General features: G+C 41.6%; 1 protein-coding gene across 1 annotated transcript; it reads right to left on the reverse strand.

Annotated features, from left to right (window-relative positions):
• Positions 1-2,833: 2,833 nt before the first annotated feature.
• Positions 2,834-6,782, reverse strand: gpr61 (G protein-coupled receptor 61). Its single transcript, XM_034537403.1, has 2 exons — positions 6,702-6,782; positions 2,834-4,826 (listed from the first exon to the last, which is right to left on the reverse strand). The coding sequence occupies exon 2, from the start codon at positions 4,575-4,577 to the stop codon at positions 3,159-3,161; it is 1,419 nt and encodes a 472-aa protein (XP_034393294.1). The 5' UTR covers positions 4,578-4,826; positions 6,702-6,782; the 3' UTR covers positions 2,834-3,158.
• Between the last annotated feature and the right edge of the window lie 13,738 nt (positions 6,783-20,520).

Genomic DNA, 20,520 nt, shown 5'->3' on the forward strand with positions numbered 1-20,520 from the left:
CACCTGGTGGCCCTCCAGGGAGCCCTTTTACTGGGTGTGTTGTAGCCCTTCACAAAGGTCAGGCTGTTTGAACTGTTTCTCTGCACTACGGGAGGCGCCCTCACAGCTCAACATGAAAGCCATGAGTCACTTTGTCCGATTGGGAGCAGCACAGGAGCATAAATTGGAGGAGGAGTATAAAGTGGGATAATCAGAAAATACAGGACGAGCCCGGATGCTGCTGAGAGGATGGTGGAATCTGGACATTTATCATAATCTAGATATTAAATACAATATTTAGGGCATTCATTTGCACAATCCATATCTAACCAATCTTGCCTTCCATCCATGTCTATTCTTCTTTTTTTTTTCATCAATAGATTTAAGATTTATATTTGAAATCCTTAGGGAATAACAGCTTTGATTCATCCATCAGTGCACTTTAAAAAAAAGAGTGATTGGCAGTGTTTGTTTTTTGCATGAAGCATTTGAGTTGGGTTGTAATTACATTATGTAGGACCTGAAGTTGTGCTCTAAGGTGTTCTGTTAGGTATTACTGAGTCGGCCATAACGCCCCTGACCAGCTTCAGCACTGTCCAAATGTCACTCCTCTTTCCTCCTGTTCTTAGTGCTTCACTCCACCTCTGCAACACTGCACCACTTTCCTGCAACACACACACACTCACACATGCAGCTAGAGGGCAGGAGAGAAGAGATGATTGACGGGATAGATCATGTTATAGATGCTGTTATTGATCTGGTAAATAAATATGACAACACCCACAACACTCAAGTTAATGTTCTTGCTGTGTCTTTAATTATTTCAACTAACACAGCGACATCCTAACAAGAGGAAAAACAATCCTTAATAATGAAGAATCCAAACAGCCAACTCAGGTACAAAAAACAGAGAGGAACGGGGAAATGAAATCAAAATCAAATCAACTGTATTGATGATTTACAATGACCAGAACTATAGCTGACTAGGTCCATGAATATTTCCAAAGCTGGGAATATTATCTGCCATTCACCTTCAGAACAGCTTACTTCGGCATCCACATAATCAACAGATGGTGGCAGAAATGGAGCTTAAAGCATTTAATCAGATTGGTCGGGGCAATTTTGCTGCTACGGTAACGGAAATCCAGCTGATTGAATGGTGGATTCAATCACCATAAGGGGCTTTGTAATGACCCCGGACTGTGTGAAATATCACAGAATTCTTTATAACATGATGATCAATAATGCTCAATGAGGAAGAGCTCAGATTATCTAAAGAGATTATACCACCCTTGTTCCTGCACGCTGGTGGGTAGTTTGTTGCATAACATTGAATATTAATAATTCTTATACAAAAGTATTTTTTATAATTACCAACTAAAATAAATAAAAAATGCATACATACTGCAGATTACTAAGGATTATGGCAGTGATTTCTTCTTGTGCCCACTGTTGTACTTGATTACATTTGGGCCTCACAATACTGCATAATCATTTTGACACAAAAGAAACCTTTTAAAACAGGATGACATGACGACTCCATTTGAAAAACAGTCAGCAACAAAGTCATACCACAAGAAAGTTAAGAACCTTATGTCTCCTCCTTACAAAGGGGCCTTTTTTTTGTTCTGACTCCCAGCAAAATATGAGCCTTTCCTGTACACCTTGTGTTGGGTGTCTTGTGATCATGCCAACAGTCTGGTATGAGGCAGTCCAAAGTAGATGAACACAGCAAGAAAGAGCATGTATAAAAAGAGACAAATAAAATTTTTAGTAGGAGATTTGTGCCTCGTAATTTTCTTTGGAACATTTGTCACTGCTCGTGTGACTTGTGCAAACTGTTTGTATTCCACCTGAGATCAGGGAGAGTATCACCAGAGTCTTCCATTTGTTGCTTAATGAGGCCAAAGGCAAAGCTCGCCATATGTAAGCATTGTCTCACCTGTGTGCTGCTGTGTAGCCACTACAAACCTGGGTGTTTAGAAAACACACATAAGCACACCCACACTGCCCCCGTGTTTACCTGTAAACAGCACAGACATTACGGTTTGACGGGGACTGGTCGAGATGTCCGAATCTGTCCACATTCAGCTTTGTGTCAACAAACTGACAGTTTAACCGTGCTGTTAGCCAATGTTTTTACAAAGCTTAAATCCATAACACCATAACTGGCATGCAAATCAAACCAGTCACAATGTTTTTCTTTGAGTGGAAGGGGGTGAAATCACGAGTATACCAATGTGAGATGATTTTGGTGAGGAGGTGATAATCACAAGACTGAGAGCAGATAAACATGATAATGATGCTCATGGAAAATGCTTAAAAATACACTGGTGTGTCAGCCTGTTTATTATAAATACCTTCAGCAGCACCAGCTGTGAAATGATCCAGTTTAACACAATGAATATTTCAAGACGATTTTAAAACTGGCTCTGAATAATCATTCCTTTCTACAGGGAAAACAGCCACTTGTTTGCATTAATTCCTCGGTGTTATGAGGAGATGTGAAAGTGGTATAAAAAGAGAACCTGCTGAATCACTGAGTCAATTGGATTGATTGTCTAGGGGCTTCTTCAAGTCTTAAAACACCAAAATGACATTTAGTCCGGTATAGTAGAAACAAAAAGATTGGAAATACAGTATTTTTCATGTAATCGCAGTTATGTGTTACTAATTTCATACTGTACATTTTATTTTAATGTGTGATGGGGAACTTCCAATGAGGAATTAATGAAGAAATGCATATCAAAACTCACAGTTCACTGAGCATTTGTCTCAAAACTTTCTTTTAATGGCTTGTGTAGTTTTCCATAAACTGTGAAAACTGTGTTCTCCCTGAAGTTTTGCTTTCCCAGAGTTTCAGCACTCCTTCATGTTAATGTGATGTGTGTCACACCACTGACCCGTGGTTAACAATGGTTTAGTGTCCATCTGCTAACATCCCACAGAAAACAGTCCGACACTGTGTGGCTCTAAAAACATGTAACGCTCCATGACTGATACAAGTGAAGTGATTTACACAAGATATTCAGCTTTGTCTTTCTCTGAAAAGCCACACAACCAAAATTCCTCGAAGAAGACACTATGTTTTGCAGATAGTTAGTTAATTCAACACATTAAAGAAAATATGAATGAAACTAATTACATTTATTGTATTATAGATGGTCAAATAGAGCCAGCTACAGCTCTGGTCCAGTTGTGCAGCAGTTCTCTGACACATGTAGCTCATTGTTCAGCTGTTGCCGCTGTATGAACTCGGAGGTTTCCTCAAGGATCTGCCCCGGGATGTGGAAGTCAGCTGGTGTGTTCTGCTGAACAGCTGATTCCTGACGGCCTTCAGTCTCTGGCTCCTCTGGGCTGGCTTGGCTGTGAGAGTTGCAGGGCTCCATATTGCATGCAGTGCCCTGAAGGAACTGCAAAAAGTTCTCCTCAATAGAGGCCTCACGGCTGGGCAGCTGCTCTCCTTCGCTGGGCCCAGCCCGCTTGAAGAGGCAAGCCAGGTGGCGGCCTAGCTGCTCGCGAATCTGCCGGTTCAGGCAGCCGTAGAAGAAAGGGTTGGAGGTGAAGCAGAAATAGCCAATCCATGTGACCACATCCTCCAGCTGGGCCAGCGAGGCGGGAGAAGTAGACACCACAGCCGAGTAGAGATGGAAGGAGAAATATGGCAGCCAGCAGCAGAGGAACTGGCCTCCCACTGCCACCAGCACCACTGCAGCCTTCCCGCCGCTGAAGGTCCTCTGAGGAGTTGTGCGGGCACCAGTCCCACCGAGGCTTGCCGCCATGGTGGAGTGGCTGCTGATGGACTCAGACCGTTGTCGCGGCATGTCCATCCAAGTGGGAAGGGGCCCGTGCTGCATGGCTGCAACTCGCGCCACCTTGAACATGTTGCAGTAGACCACCAGAATGATCAGCATGGGGCACAGAAAATAGATCAATGTAAAGAAGACCATGAAAAGCAGCCGTGTGGTCCTGCCTCCCGTCCAGTGAAGGGAGCAGTGTCTCTGACTGTGAATGAGAACTGAAGGAGTCCCCGCAGCCTGGTTCGCCTGGAGCAGCCATCCCAGGAGAGGCAGCACTGACATGAAAACGGCTTTAATCCAGATTCCCACCAGCACCGTCACCACCACCCCCACCGTCATCTTCACCTCATGACGCATGGGGTGGACGATGTAGTAGTACCGCTCTACGTTGATGGCACAGATGGTGAGGATGGCAGCACTCACGAGACACACACTTAAGCAGAGGTAGCTCCGACACAGCGCCTCGTCCACCAGGATCCGGTCTGAGAGCATCCCCAGAGGCATCAACACCAGCGCTGCCAGCAGGTCCACCAGACACAGGTGGAACACAAAGGCAAACTTTCGCAGCTGCGGTGTTTTGGTGATGACAATCATCACGGCCAAGTTCCCCACAACTGCCAGCACATCAATGATGAGCATAGCACACAGCGCCAAGGACTGGTTCAGATCAACCCCACCTCGGATGCTCGCGACCGGCGAGGTCACGTTAGAGATATTCGGGTGCAGTGAGGCTGAAGATATGGGAAGATCGGAGAGAGAAGTGTTCCAGGAGGGGCTCGGTGTGACAGGACGCTCCATGAGAGGATGGGATAAGGAGGAGAGAGTCTGCTGAATTTCACAGGTCCATCACCCATCCTTCCCTGTCATAGGGTGTCACTGAGAAGCTTTGGCGTTGGTGTCTGTCATGGCAGCTGGAGCTGAACAGGCTCTGAACCCCGGAAGACTTTAGCCTAGCTCTGCAGACAATGACAGGAATCTTCACTCAATTCTTGCAACTTTTAAAGCGGCCGTCCTTCTTTCTCCAATGTGACCTTCAGAAGGAAATATCTGAAAACAAAATAGAAAGTTATTTTTATAAGTATGCACACAAGTGAACGTTTTCTGTTAGTTTTTGCAACATGCTCATGATGCGTTTCAGTGTATTTCGTGAAATGTAAATCCAAATAATACAATTTGTGAAATATTAGATTTTAAGTGTAGGTCCAAAATATGAAAAACAAAGAGACATATTTGGTAGCAGGTTGCAGTCTGGAAATATGATAACTTGATTGATTTGTTATCCCAACAAACACCTAAATCGTTCTATGTTCAGACTAGAAATACATTATGGAAACGTTAAATAACAAACCAAAAAATCTGTTAAAAATCTGTTAATTAGTTAATGCCAGAAATCAAATATCAGCCACTTCTACTACATTAAAGGAAAATGTCTTTAAATATACTCCTTTGTAAAACATGTCTTCTATTGCTTTTTATCCTGGGAGTCTTGTATAACGCTTGTGCTCTCACTGTAAAGCCCCACTTGTAGCCTGGGTCATAATTTACTTCATATTTGACATCTGCATCCTCAGATGTGTGTTTTCAGGGCAGCAGCCGGTGCCTCAGGGAGAAGCTAAAAGCGCCGAGTGGACCATATGTCCCCTTTACCAGAGTCAAGAAGCAAAATGGATGAGTGAATAAACTGCGAAACTCAGCACTACAGAGCTCCCTGCTGTCTGAAGTGATGCGAGGAGAAGATCAATAAACACTTTTCGTATTACTACAATCATGACGTGAAAAATGTTAAACTTCCTATGGTTTTCTCATTTATGGCCAATACATCTTCAAAGACTGAATACATCTTTTGTAGTGATATTCAATTACAATCATGGAAATGGTGGCCGAGCGCCAGCAGTGAGTGCAGGTGTTTGTGTGGCCTGCGCTCTGTTTACTGTCACAACCTCACTAAGGCTTCGGTACATTTCCATATGCTGCACACCTGCATGTGCAAGTTTTCCATTTCACCAGTGTGACAGCTTCATCCCTGCAAGGCGCCTGTTGTTATTCCTGCATCCGCACGTACGCACATTTGAGCAAGACAGTCACCTAAAAGACGTAGGCGTACGTAGGTGGCCTTTGCTGAATAGGTCAAAGGGTTACAGTCACCTTCAGCCCAATAAACTAACCAATAAACATCTCAGCTAAGATGTAGCAGCAACTGTGGAGCAGCCCTCTTGAGATTCTTAGTTTAATCAGCATTGATTGTTTTAATGCTCTTTGGTGTCCGGGGGTCACTTAAGTGCTCTAAGGACCACCAACATTGAAATTCTTTCTGCAAAGAAACTTATCACCACAAATCTTTTAGGTCCTCAAAGAGTCTTTTATGACACAAACATCCCATTAAAAAGCATAACAATGTGCCAATGTTATCCATTTTAAAGTTGATTTTATCAAATTGAAACCACACAAAGAGAACTATTTCAATATTATAGAAAGGAAAAAAAGGACAAAGTGTCTCTATTGCAGCACATCCCTATTAAATATAATCAAATCAATGTGACGAATACAATTTAGAGTCAAACTCTGAAGCTCTAAACGTAGCCACACAAGGCTAGTGTCCCTTTCATTACAAAGCACCTCAGCAGCAACATGCAAGTGACGCTCAGGAGTTCGAATTAACAAACATGAAATCTCTTTCCAGGAATGTTTTCCTTTTACATCGACACACAAAGAGAACGTGATATGATGAAATAATAAAACACTGTCTTCAGTATTGCCCCGTTGAGTCAGATGTGACTCTTTCCTGCATCCTAACTTCCATACATTGAAACACACACACACACACATACACACACACACGCACACACACACACACACGCACACACACACACCACACACACACATCTCTCCTCACACCCGTGTGAAGATGCATCGGTGACATACCTCAGTCTGGAGAGGGCTGTGTCCTACTGTGCAGGTTCACAGTCTACTGAAGGAGTGCTGACCTGTTTTGCTTTCTCTCCCTCACACACACAGCAAACACACACTGAAACATCACACACACACACCACGTCACAGAGAGAGAGAGAGAGAGAGAGAGAGAGAGAGAGAGAGTGGAGAGAGGCGCTCCTGTCTCTCCTCCTCACCTGGCCCCTTTCATCTCGTCATCACCTCCCACCCACCCAAGCTGACCGCCCCCCTCCCCATCCCTTCAAACACATACCTCCCTCCCATCAGCTCTCTTCTAGCCAGGTCTTCGATTGAGGTGGGAGAGCACGAGCAGAACGGAGAGAAGGTACAAAAAAAGGAGGAGAGGGCTCCTGTCTTCCAGCCTATGATGCACAAAGATTGGACACACACATACACACTTTCATACACACATGTGCTGTCTCCAGCACGCGCCCAGGGCAACTGCAGAGCCGTGCAGAGCAGACAGGCAGGCGGCGGGTGGGCAGGCTGGCAGCACCCAGCCTCCCTGCTCTCCACTGGGTCTTAGTGCCTCAATGTCTCTGGGCTCCTCGTGGAGGGATGGCTTTGCTTTTCAACCTTTTCAACTCATCTCACCGCAGGTCACATCAAGTCCCACTAATAGGAGCAGACGTTGCAAACAATAAGGATAGAAAATCCCCTTTATACTCTGGATCAGCATTTCTCTGATTCTCTGTCTCCGTATGCTCAGCTCACCGAGATCTCCCTCCATGCACAATCGAGCAAAAGCCCTCTCACGAGGCTGGATTATTGATTCACGGAGAGGAAAAGAATCCCAGTGGTTAATGTTAATGAGCTGAGATTAACATTTACAAAATCCCAGCATACACAACATACATATTACAGTTTCTAAACTATTTCCTGCCCTGAGGAACAACTTTGTTTCCATCAACAATATCTTCACTCCGCCTGGGGATTTAAAATATACATGCTGTATATCTACAGTATATATATATATATATATATATATATATATACAGGCACATATTAGTATTCAATTTGTTATTATTTAATCATGTCGACTCATAGAGATCAAGAGAGCTGAAACAATGAATCGATTATCTGATTTAATGATTGACAGAAAATGTAATAGAATCAGGATGGTTACAGTTGTTTAATCAAAAGAAAGTAGCACAATATTATTTTTCATTAAACATATTTTCAGACTGTTAATTGGACAAAACAGGACTGAACGTTACTTTGGTTTTAAAGAACTTGTTTTTTCGAAAGATTATTAATCTATGATAAAGTCGAAGCCTGTGATAGCAGTCATAAAAACTTCTGATAGTAAAGCATCATTTGTTCAGGTTGGCCCACTATTGCTGCCTCTGGCTCAAGTCCTCTGTTGTTTTTCTGTGAATCATACTTTTAGTAATCATGCCAAATGAGATGATTTAATTGTGCTTTGGACACAAGAAGTAACCTTTTGATGTATGGTGGCTGTTGTATCTGTCAACTCTACTGTATTCTACTGTGCATATCCCCTTTTGTTATCCGACATACAGTGATATGACTTTATTTGGTCTTCTTGTCTCAAATGTTGCCTTGAAAAATTACTATTTCCTCCCTCACGATTTGCATGAATGATGCACACAACATCAGTAAGTGGCATCGCTCTTTCATGCAGTGTATTTCCTGAGGGATTTATTCATCAGAGGAAGTGCAGCTGCACAAACACTGATTTGTTTATGAGTCATTGCTTTTGGTTACTGATAAATCAATTGGTAAATTGAACACATTTTCAGTTATTGATCCAAGTACTGTTCAACAAAGGTTATCGACCATGAACCTGCCGCTGCAGTTTTTAGGTGGATCGTTTGAAGATCACACTTTGAGCTCATATGAGCTGTACGGAGAAAGATCAGATATTAACTTTCCCCTTAAATGTGTTTTAGCATTGAACTGTGTCAAGGCGACTGAAAAAAAGTGTTTAATGATCAGGGACTGAAGAAGGAAACTGAGTACAGAGGAGTCTTTGTTTGTGTTTGTTAATGTTCTATGTATCCTTGTGTGTTTGTGTCCTGTGACTGCGCTCGTGTCTGAGGTGTTGAATAATGACAGAAATAGCAGATACTTGCTCTGGCCAGGAGCACCAATCAGGGGTGGGAAATACAATGGTTTCCGTGGCAACCCCCCCTCCCCCCTCTCTCATCCCCCCTCCCTCTCATTCCCCTCCAATCCACCAACAGCAGATAAGAAAAGAAGAAAAGTGTATCAACCTCAGAGCACAAATACACACTCTGGCATACACACATGAAGCATTACCAGCCATTATAAGGAGAGTTCAATGTGTTTTGTATCGCTGATTATTCTCAGCTTCCTTTTCCCCTATTTAACTGAACACTGGTGGGCTGATTCATGCTCAATTACAGCTGCTGATCTCATGTTGTTGTCCATTGCGATCTCAGATCTCATCAGTAGGGGGAGCTCTCACATTTAACAAGTAACTGCAACCTGACATCCCAGAAAATATTGCTTTTTATAGGGCGAATCAACACTTAAGTAGCCAACTGACTAATGCTCACAGAGCAAGACTTGTAATAACATGTAGTTCTTTATATGGTCGTCATCACGGCCATTAAATGTATGGTTCACACTGAAATGTTTGCCCTCATTTGAGCTCACAGACAAAAGCTGTGGAACAATTCATCAGTTTTACGAAGGGTGCAGTCAAGCAGGCCCACAAACTCACTGTTGGAGCAAGAGGAGATCACGTTTGGGCAGACACCCCCATGGATAACTTGATCTTTAAAAATAATGTTGCATTATTTCATTTGAATTGCTTTGCTCAGGGCTTTATTTACCCCATGGCCTACATACCAGAAACTGAGGGTGCACATTATTTGAAAAGCAAATCACCTATTTTTAATGTCTACGTGTTCTAATTGTATATAAATAGCGTTATTTTGACTTTTACATTGTCCTCTGTGAAGACGAGCAGTCATTACATTTATAAAACATGCGGGAAGACGGTATCTGACCTGAGTTAAATCATCTTTGCTCAAGTTTCATCCTCCCACGCTATCCAAGAGAACAACATCTACCTGGAAGGTCACATCCGACTGATTACTAACACACTATCATGCACCGCAGCAGATGAGGGACACTTATCTGAGCTCACAAAACTCTAGGAGCGACATTATGTATCCTCACATATTTTGGCTAAACTGCCAATCACAAGTAATGCTAAATTGTAAAATAGTGCAGCTGCAAGGAAAAAGCAGTGATCCAAAAACTCAGGGTTTGTTTAAATGAATTGTGTCACCAAAAGTTGATCTACATGCTCCTCTAACTCCTTATTAGAGCATGTAGATCTTAAAATATTTCATTCTGCCACAACACTGGACCATTTCAGACACATTAAATACCCAATAACACATTGTATTTAAAGATTTGAGTTTGATGAATACACTGCATTACTGAAATCTACTTTTTAAGAGGTCACTTTCACCATTAAGATCACAAGAATATTTTGGGATAGCTTGCTGGGAGTCCTGGGACAGCCAGAGAAAACACTAATCGGTGACAAGAAGTGATTTGTGCTGTTATATTTCCCATACGAATGCATGGAGTCCAAAAAGACATAATTAGCTCTCTCTGTTGGCTCCAGGTTGGCTCTGTCATCCTCTGCACACTGTGAGTCACTGGTGAGTGTTGACGCTCCAGGCCGCTCTGTCTGTCTGGGGACGCATAATAACCCTGAACCTCAAGAAATGAGCCAAGACGGTATAAAATTGAGGATGATATGGCATCTTGCAGACATTTGAATTCCTCCTGCTGATTACAATTTTCTTAGCGCCATCTATTTTTCTTTTTCAGCATGCTTCAGACTTTCAAGTTCAACTTTATCACTTTATTACAGAGACATACAACGGACTGCCTCAAGCCCACAGATGCTCGATGACTCTTTTCAGTGTCACACTTTTTATTGTGAGGACATCATGACTCCCCTTTGAGTTACTGTTTTTTATTCACTTACCGACTGTGACTAGTTTTGTGTCATCGGACTTTCTGTTTTTTGTTTTTTGTAAAAATGTGTTTTCCCTGTGATACTATATGCTCTATGACTTTTTTGACATTTTGATAATCTGGCTTTCTGTGAATAAGAACATTCAGTTGCATTTTTAGCATCAAGCTGGTGGTAAGGTGAGAAGTCCTTGGTTGAGTCACAAATGGCCTCCAGGGGCTCTGACACGACCGTCCTGTCAGAACCACACACGATGACATGAACTGGACAATATAATTAAATCTAACACATCAAACCTTTTGTTTCTGTTACATTCGTGACACAAAGAATAAAAACATAATGTTGTTGATTTTCAGGGGGTTTTGTGCTGGCGGGCACCGTTAGTCCAGCATATCACCCCCTTAAAACCACAATTTTATTTTTTGCTTTATTTTTTATTTTATTTTATTTTATTTTATTTATTTTTTATTTTATTCCAGACTCATGAGTCCATAAAGCAATAAACACAAATATAACGACAATATATAAAATACAATACAGGGACATAGGTACAATTACTGCAGTTAAAAAGTCACTTGTGGTTTAAAAACATACAAACACTTGTTCCAATGTTTCCAGAAACGGGAAAAATACCTTGTATCACTCTGTTGGCTCAGTTAAGACTTTTATAATTACATTTTCTGAGTCATTTAATCAACATTTTTCAATTTGTATATAAAATTCCTCAACACAGCATGGAAAGTGGGAACATTACGAGTCACAAACATCTGACTTGCACTTGTCCATCTGGGAGGAGCAAGATTCTGAAAGCATCATTAAATGCCACCTGAATCTTTTTCATTTTCGCTTTACTATAACTGCACCACAGGTGGGCTGTATAGAGAGGAGTACAGTAGGCTCTGAAGAGAGCAGTTTTAACATCTTCTGTACACATATGAAATTTACGTGCCAGCATGTTGGCTTGGGCATAAAGTTTGCAACACTGCCGCTGCACATCGTCATCATCACTGAGGTCGTTCCTGATGATGTGACCCAAATATCTAACTTTCTGCACCACATTTAGCTCCTGGTCTCCCAAAAAAAAGGAAGGAACATGTAGCTTCTGATCCTCCTTGGTTTTAGCTATCATGATAACACTCTTTTTAGCGTTGAACTTGATATCATATATCACCCCATATCTTATATTAAACAAATGAGATAGAGGAGATGTATAGATGCTCATTTGTGTTGTGAGGTGGAGCCTCCCCCTCCCCTCCCCCCCTGAAGGTTACCCATCATACATCACAAGTCTCTTCTTCACTGATAACGACAGCATATTTGCATTTATATTCTGGAGCCTCTTTCACTTCCTCACTCACATCAGGAAGTTTGAACTCAGCAGTTTTTGAAGTAACATCAATATCCACCATATATATGAGCGCTAAGTGCATTTACTGTCAATGAGCATCTGCACAGTTGAGCCCAGATGTATCTTCACTTATTCCACCTTTCATTTCTTTTGCTTTATCCATTTTGACATTATGGGAGTGGGTGTAATCTCTAACTTTTTATTTTTCACAAGAGGATTATGTTTGCTTTCTCAAACATGTATAGTTATATAACGAATGAGATCATTCTTTTCTTTTTTTTTAAATCCCATTATTTTATCATTTGTACTGTAAACAGTTGCATGTAAATCCAACATTATTTACCACAGAGATGGTCCAACAAATCCATTTCAGTCTGCCAACTCATGAAACCGTTTTTTATGTGAATACAGAATACAGACTCATGGTTGATGTTTGCATGTGGACTCAGATTGGGGAGTGACACACATGGGGTCTTATCTACAGGTTCTACAGGTGGATGCAGGGCTGGAGAACAGATCTTATAACAGTAGTCAAAGTAGAGTCAGAGTGGCCGATAATGTTTACTATGTATTTGCCAAATTACTTTACTATGTTAGCATGCTAACGTTTTCTGGTTTGGAAAACAAGCTACAGCTGAGGCTGATGGAAATAATAATATTATTATTTATATGACACTAATCGACATCTGTGATTACCAAGTGTTTTACCAAGAGAAGGAATAAACTAATACAATTATTAAAGTGAAAATAGTGACAACATCACTTGCATACACACATGCAGTATTATCCAAGTATCATTTATCCAGTTGTATGCTCAATATAGGCCTAAATACCAAGCACATGCATTTATAAATGGGATAAAGCAGTCAGGCAGGCAGTCTTACATTTACATATGCAGAAGTGTTTTTTCTGTTGTTAAACTTCAAGTCATCAAGACTTTTCTCAATTGTTTTGATTCCCGGATCACTGGAAGGCATACGAGAAAAACTAAGATGGGGAAACATTCCTTTGATGATATGTTTAAATACAATTTTATATGGCAATATATTTTCATTCGAGGCAGTTAAATGACTTCGGTTGTAAAATAGCTTAAATACCACTGAGTGAGGAGAGACATAAAGTGATTGTGTGTCAATATCACTCCGACTCACTGCACAACCTATTCTCTCTGGTTTGACGGGTGAGGAAAAAACATTACTCACTCTAACTGTGACAGAAATAGTCATGACATACATATTTATGAGAACATTACAAATGCCAGAGGTCTGCAAAAGTGAACCGTTGACACGACAACTTGCCATGTCTTTAGTACAGTTTGTGAGCTTTTCGCTGACGATGTGTTTTTTTTACAGTATCTTTTTTTACTCTCAGCCCTTATCTTTTCTCTCCACTGCCATCTTGCTCACGTCTTATGTGCTCATTAGAGCCAGAGAGCTGAGTCCTGCAGGCGGGATGTTGTGAAATCCAGACAGATGCTGCACAGTTAATAATCCAGGCCGGCTGTCAGCATTCAGAAGGCTGAGAAACTGGAAATCAGCCAAGCAGCCTTCAGGCACAGTGGCTCGACAACCTTAAATACATTTTGACTTCAGCCACAGCAGCACATGCACACCTTTACAGGCTGTGCATGTGGAATGCACTTATTACATACACACGTATTTCTTTAATGCAGCAATATCGTGCACAACATCCACAACATGTTTGCAAGAGCTGCAGCAATAACAATCCACCTGAGATGCAGTTTGCAGCTGCTCTTTTATTCTACATAGTCCTGATTATGTTTTTGACACAAATGATCTTCCTCAGAATTTTTTTTAATTTAGATCCAATCATTATATATCAAGAAAAGACAAAAAAAGCGTAGGGGATCAATTTATTTTTTCCCCTATGGTTTCAGATGGTATCTTCATGCTAATTGGGTGCAATTTAAATGCACCTGGAACAAGTGAAAAGTGTTACCTGTGTAATTAAGTATGCTTCCTTCTGGCCTTATTGATCTAATTACATTATGTCTTCAAATGTTATGACTGAGCTTTGATGTACAGTATGACAATATGTTGTTATGTGAGCTCAATTATTAATGCTGTACTATTTTTCTAACTCATCCTTTATATTCATCAAAAATAAAAATGGTATATGATTATTTCTAATTAGCCACTGTATTATACTCAATTTCTTTTTTCAGAATAACAAAATAATGCCTTACAAGTGAGATTCAAGCTTAAGCACAAATCACAACATAATAATATATGATACGGTATTCAAGGACTGGAAAATAAATGTGAATGTGTGCAGGTTAATTGATCTCTAAATTGCCCATAGGTGTGAATGTGAGAGTGAATGGTTGTATGTCCCTACATGTGCCCTCGATGGACTGGCGGCCTGTCCAGGGTGTCCCCTGCCATCGCCCTATGTCAGCTGGGATAGGCTCCAGCATCCCTGCGACCCTAATGAGGATAAGCGGTATTGAAAATGGATGGATGGATGGATGGATAGATGTGTGTGTTTATTTAAGGGCAGATTAGACAAAAGGTCAAATCTTTTAAACTGCAGGAACATAAGCAAACTAAGATATTTTTCAACAAAAAGGCCTTTGAGTGCTCAAGGGCACCATATATTTTAAGAATCACTATGCTCTGTGTTTGTGTAAGAGGGATATTTTTTTACTTGTACTTGTTGCCGAGTTCACAGCTCTGTGGTTATGACACCAGAAACCGGATGGAATAGTAAGACCCTGAATTAAATCTCTGTTTTCCAGAAAACGTCCTCACACCACAGAGAGCCCCCCTCTATTAATCACAGCGCTCTGGCTGTGATTAATAGAGGCAAGAGAATTAGATATCCTTTTAAATCCCTTAAAGCTCGCCACAGGGCTGTTCTGAAGATCATTACAGACTGACAGTCAGTATGCTGAAAAACAAGTATTAGGACAAGTGAAATGATTAATACCACAGTGTAAACACATTCTTAATAAAAGTCCTAGAGTTAAAACTGCTTAAAACTAATAATGGACCTAATGACGACATGTACCGTGACGGTGTCGACCATACGGGGAAACCCACAGATGATTTACAGAGAAAAATGAAATCCATCAAATACGTTGCCCCGTGCCATATCGCTATTTTATGTTATGTTTGTTGACGCTGCATCGAGGCTTTTGTCCAAACGACCACGACCTATTAACAGCACATTAACTGTCGGTACCAACAGTTCATATTAGGTTTGGGCAACTAATCTAACGTTAGGTTTAGGAAAAATGTATCGAACGTATCCTCACAATAACACTACGTCATACCGAAGTGGGCGTGGCAGTCTCAGGGTCCCGGTATTGTGCAACAGTTTCTGCCTGTTGAACCTGAACTGTGCGCCGCTGGGGGAGGGCTGCACTGCCACAGTGAGCTCTAATATCCCTGATGCGCGTTCGCAGGCTGTTTCTCTGGACCTGCTGAGTGAGTGGCTGGTCTTGGCTGGAAGATTGGCATATGGGAGAGCACCCCAAGAATGAATAATAGATACATCCTCCAGCAGCAAAGTATACTGACTCATTCACTCCCTCATCATCAGCATCAGTGGTCATTATATAACAACTGAAAGGCCAGTTTCAGCTTAGCAGGGTCCGTCTGTCCGTCTGTCTGGAGCTGCTGCTGCTGAATTGGCTTTTTAGGCCGACTTCCCACTAGTGCATCATGGGATTGGAGAACCCACATGCCGGAAAGATAGAGCTATGAATGAGGTTAGATTACATAGGGGAAAGTGTAAAACATAAAATCCTATTACTCGCATTTGAGTCACTGCTGTGCATTCATGCCTTAGGAGTGTGTCTTACGCAATCAGGGCAGTCCGGTTTTGTTTTGGCTGGCACGGTGAAGGCCAGAGTTCAAGGGGAATAAGAGGATGTGTCAGATAATATTCAACCAGCTCGTGAAAGGAATTGAGAATCTGAGAATCTGAGCATTTTGACAATGATGACTACATTTAGAATTAGCAAAGAGCATCAACATGTCTATTAATCGAAGAGGAAGTATGCTTACATACATTAGCAAACACTCGTGAGTTGTCTGGCAAGCGGACACACAAACACAAACACAAACACACACACACACACACACACAGGGAATTGAAGAACCTCCTCGATGTGTGCTCCATTATTCACAGCCTAGAGCTAAATAAATAAAGGCACAGAGTAAACACCCCTGATCCAATGATGCAACAGGACACTTGCTTTAGAAAAGCCAAAGGACATTCTGTCCAACGCTTTCTCGCTCGGCCACGTTCCTTCTTCTCCCATATCAACGATCTCCTCGTTCAGCCCTCTGTCTCCTCTCCTGCTCCATCAAGGCCTCCAAAACGCCTCCCTACGTCCAGCAACTAGCTTGGTGGTTTGGAGGACATTTAATGAGCATTTCATGCAAAGATGCAGCCGATTCATGTCTTCAGGCTTATGGGTTATGACTTGCGAGCCACTTAGCCTCTCAATTACAGTCCCTTCCTGCATTGTATTACATTCACCCCATTATAATGTAATGTTTCATATCTAGCTTGCTGAGCTTTTGGAGAAAATGATCCGCCATTAAGTTTGATTTCCTTCACACACATTGTGAAAAATCATCTTCATTCCCTTCTAATATTGCCGCAATGTACTCACAATTCAAACTATAGTATGGTGCTATGTTGCTATTGATAATTACTCTGCTTCTTGTCTTGAAAAATGCAGAAGAATGTGAATCTCAATATGGCGCTGGTATAAAAAGGTATTCAGGACTGCACCCTGTTACTTCCTCACATGCTTTCCTCTCAGCCTCATTACAGCACTCCACTACAAAACGCAGATTACATTATCTGCCTGCCCTGAAGCACGATCATTGCCATTTGACTGGAGAACTGTAGAGAAGACCTCTTTGCCAGGCTTGATGTGCCACGAGTGGCCACAGGCACTGAGAAGTGAAAAGTCAGGGAGAAAAACGAAAGTTAAGTGCTCAGCAAACGAGGATTGGAGGTCAGTGTTTGAACATGTCCACGCTGGCTTGATGGACTCTTAGCAAAGACAACGAGAGCGACTCCGGGGCATGCAATCGCAGTCATTTGTGAGGGATGGGGTCTCCTCCTTGCCAAGTAATGGGCTGACTGCTGACTGCTACTGCACCTCTCTGACACGCTCCCAAAATGGCTCCAGAGCAGAGAGTAATAAGAGACGAGTGTAAGAGCCCAACGCTGAATGAAACATTTAAAGGGAGGAGAAAAATCAGAAGGAACATGCATGTTGGAAATAACTGAGCGGTAAATACAGGATTAACTCCTGCTGGAAAGCAGCAGCACATACATACTTATCACGATCAAGAAGCCCTTTTTGAATTATTGTGTCTAACACATGGAGCCAAACATTTTCAAGGCAGTGAGTCACTGACTATTTAGAGTCTTTTCCTGCTTCTCCAGGGGACCTCATCTTATTGGCCGAGTGCAGGGGCACGGCTCTTAAGCAAAGACAGAGGATCGACTTTGTTTGCCCACATAGTTAATTAGTAGAGAATCATCCGTTTCCTTTGGGAACAGCTTGCATGCATCAACTCCTTTATCTTTCCCCTGAGGAGCGGATTAACAGGTATTAGAGATACAGACTGGGCAATGCTTCGTCTTCCAATAACTCTCTCATTCAGAATATCCAGAGCTCATTTATAGCCTCTGTTCTGTTCTTTCTCAACAGTAGACATGATTGCAGATGTAATATTTCCCCAGCTTCAAATAGATCCGTAATGGGCCCTCGGCTTGACAGTTTCACCTGACAGAAATAATTATGCAAGTTATTACAGCAAAGCTTGTAGCTGCATTAGTGACAGCTTTAATTAGTGAGTGAAAACAATGTGTGCCCTGCCTCTTGATTATGCCCATTGTTCATGCTCATGGCTGACACTTGAGAGTCGTGGTCTCCACTGTCTAGAGTGTGCATGGCTAAAGTACGGCCTGTTGCTAAGCAATGGGAGGATAGTACGTTCCAAGATTACAAACAGCTTTGCTTTTATTGAAGCATGTGTCGTCCATGTTGGCTTTTTCTCCCAGATATGATTGTTGAGGGATCTTGTTTCATCAATGCAGTTCTGATCAAACATAAAACGGAAAGTGTTGCCATGGAAACCAAGAGCAGTCCAGATGTGGGCTAAACAAAGATTACGGTAACCTTTTTATTTAATTTTGTTGCTCTTTCCTCTCGTGGACATTTCTGCATGTCTCAGATCTTTTTTTTGAGCCGGAGGGAAGATGCTGATGAGCCACAGTTACCTGCGTCAGACACACTACAATATATTTATTTAGAACCTACACATTATTAATAATGTCTTTGGTGAAAGCTGTCCGAGTATTTATCTGCATGATTAAACCAGATGTAAAAGAATTACAGCTTTTAACACACAATACATTCATCTGGAAGCAGTTTTTATTGTGTAGCATCATTGCCATATGTAGTTCAAATAATTAAACTACTTAAACTAATCATTTGGCTGAAATCTATATTTTTGTCATACAAATAATCATGTGAAATCAAAGTGACATTGTGAAAAGGGGTGGCTCAAAGTGATCTCCCTTTGCTTCAGGGTAAAGACAAAGTTCACCCGTATTCATCATCTTCAGCATGAGGAAGCCAGCGGGAGATCATGTGGTTGTGTGTGCGTGTGTGTGTGTGTATATCTTTCTGTCTGTCCTCAGCTAATCATGCATACTGGTGGAACTGTCTGCTTAATATTTGTTGGGGCTCATTTTTGACTGTATGTTCCCCTCGCAGTTGCTGTGATTCACAATTTTTGGAAAAGCAATTTTATTATTTATTATATTATTAATATTACTTTTTTTACACCATCATTGTCTGCGACTCCTCATTGCTCTTAACGGGCCGGTAGGGTCCACAAGGGATCAACAACTATACTTCAGGTATTTCTCCAGCAATCAGCTAAAAACAAGACTTATCTTGTCCATGTCGTGGCTCAAAAACTGACTTCTATACAAGAGTTTGGTCTCGTTTTGAACTGAAGAACCTGCAAATGAATTCCATACCCGGGATGTTATCATCTGAAGTTTTACTTGCTGCTGATAAATGTGGAGGAGGAGATCATTGTTGTAGTTTCTGAGATCTGTATTGTGTATGGCCCATGCATTGAAGATGACATATACAAAAACGTAAACAAACGTAAACAAAAACAAAGTGCCGCATGGCACAAAGTTACTTACATTGTTTCGGGTTTGTTTTGTACGCAACGTTTGCAAACATGCAGGCCACCTGCTACCTTGCAAGTGCTGACACGTCCACGTGTTTAAAAAACATGTTTACAAATACACGGGGACAACAACAGCAATCATACCTGTGGACGTAAACAAACCTTTATTTGTTGAGTGCCATGTCGTGGGCTAACACGCACAGCCAGCGTGGAGTCTAGTTGGTAATGTTGCTGTCGGCTCGGAGACAAGAGAGTATGTGTACCATGTCAGCAGAGAGGCCGGGTGGAGCACAGAAAGCACCTGCTGTATGTAAACATCATTTACATCTGTGTGATCAGCTGACTGTGCTAATAATCTTCTCAGGCGTAGAATGAATTGCTTTCAGAAGGTAAACATGTCTTCTAATCCTCATGTTATCATTTGTGAAATATGATCGGGTCATCTCGGGTGCCAAAGTGCTGGTTAAGACCCATCGTCACTTAACAATGCCGCCACCCCTTAATGATTAATACATGGTGGATCACAATCAGGGGGTTCGGTCTGACTGACAGCTCTGCAGAGAAAGACAGATGTTATGTCACATTTTTTATATTTCAATATATGCTAATGAATAATAGACTAGAGAGTAAAATTGGTAGCAGATGTTTCTCTCTGTGCTCACCGACAGGCGTTTTATTTTTGTTGCAAAGATCGAGACATCGATCTGTACTAGATATCCCATCTGAGCAGGTAAACAGAGATAACCAAGAGAAGGAAAGACACCTCAGATTTGCCACGGAGCCAAAACAGTCAACGAAAGGCCGCAGACAGTTGCCAGGCAACACTATCCCTATCACAGCAGGAAGTGGAGTCGAACATTAATCACTTTCAGCCACATCTCACAAGAGTCACAGTGTATAGTGCTCCGGTCAGACAGGTTTCTCACTATGTTTAGTCGGTTCATACCTATATTTCCTGGCATTTAACTGGATGCCTGAAAGAATCGAGATGTCTCTAGAAAAGTATATTGGCATAATTAATGGAATTAATTTCAGTCCATTTTTGTCCGAATTTACTGTTCTGTCAGAGTCCAAAAAAGGAGAACATTTACTGTGTAAACAGTGTTTTCAGAGGGAAACAAGTTAAATCCATTTCAAATGATTTATCTTATGGAGAATTTATTTGGTACTCAATTTCCCGAAAATAAATCCTGTGGGACATCAGCCTCCAGTTCAGTCTGCTTCAAATCTGTTTGTTTCACCTGCCAAAGCACATCG

Source organism: Cyclopterus lumpus, chromosome 7 (assembly GCF_009769545.1).
Source record: "Cyclopterus lumpus isolate fCycLum1 chromosome 7, fCycLum1.pri, whole genome shotgun sequence".
Classification (NCBI taxonomy): Eukaryota; Metazoa; Chordata; class Actinopteri; order Perciformes; family Cyclopteridae; genus Cyclopterus; species Cyclopterus lumpus.

Excerpts from the sequence above, each read along its gene's own strand:
- gpr61 (XM_034537403.1), bottom strand. The coding sequence starts at position 4,577 with ATGGAGCGTCCTGTCACACCGAGCCCCTCCTGGAACACTTCTCTCTCC.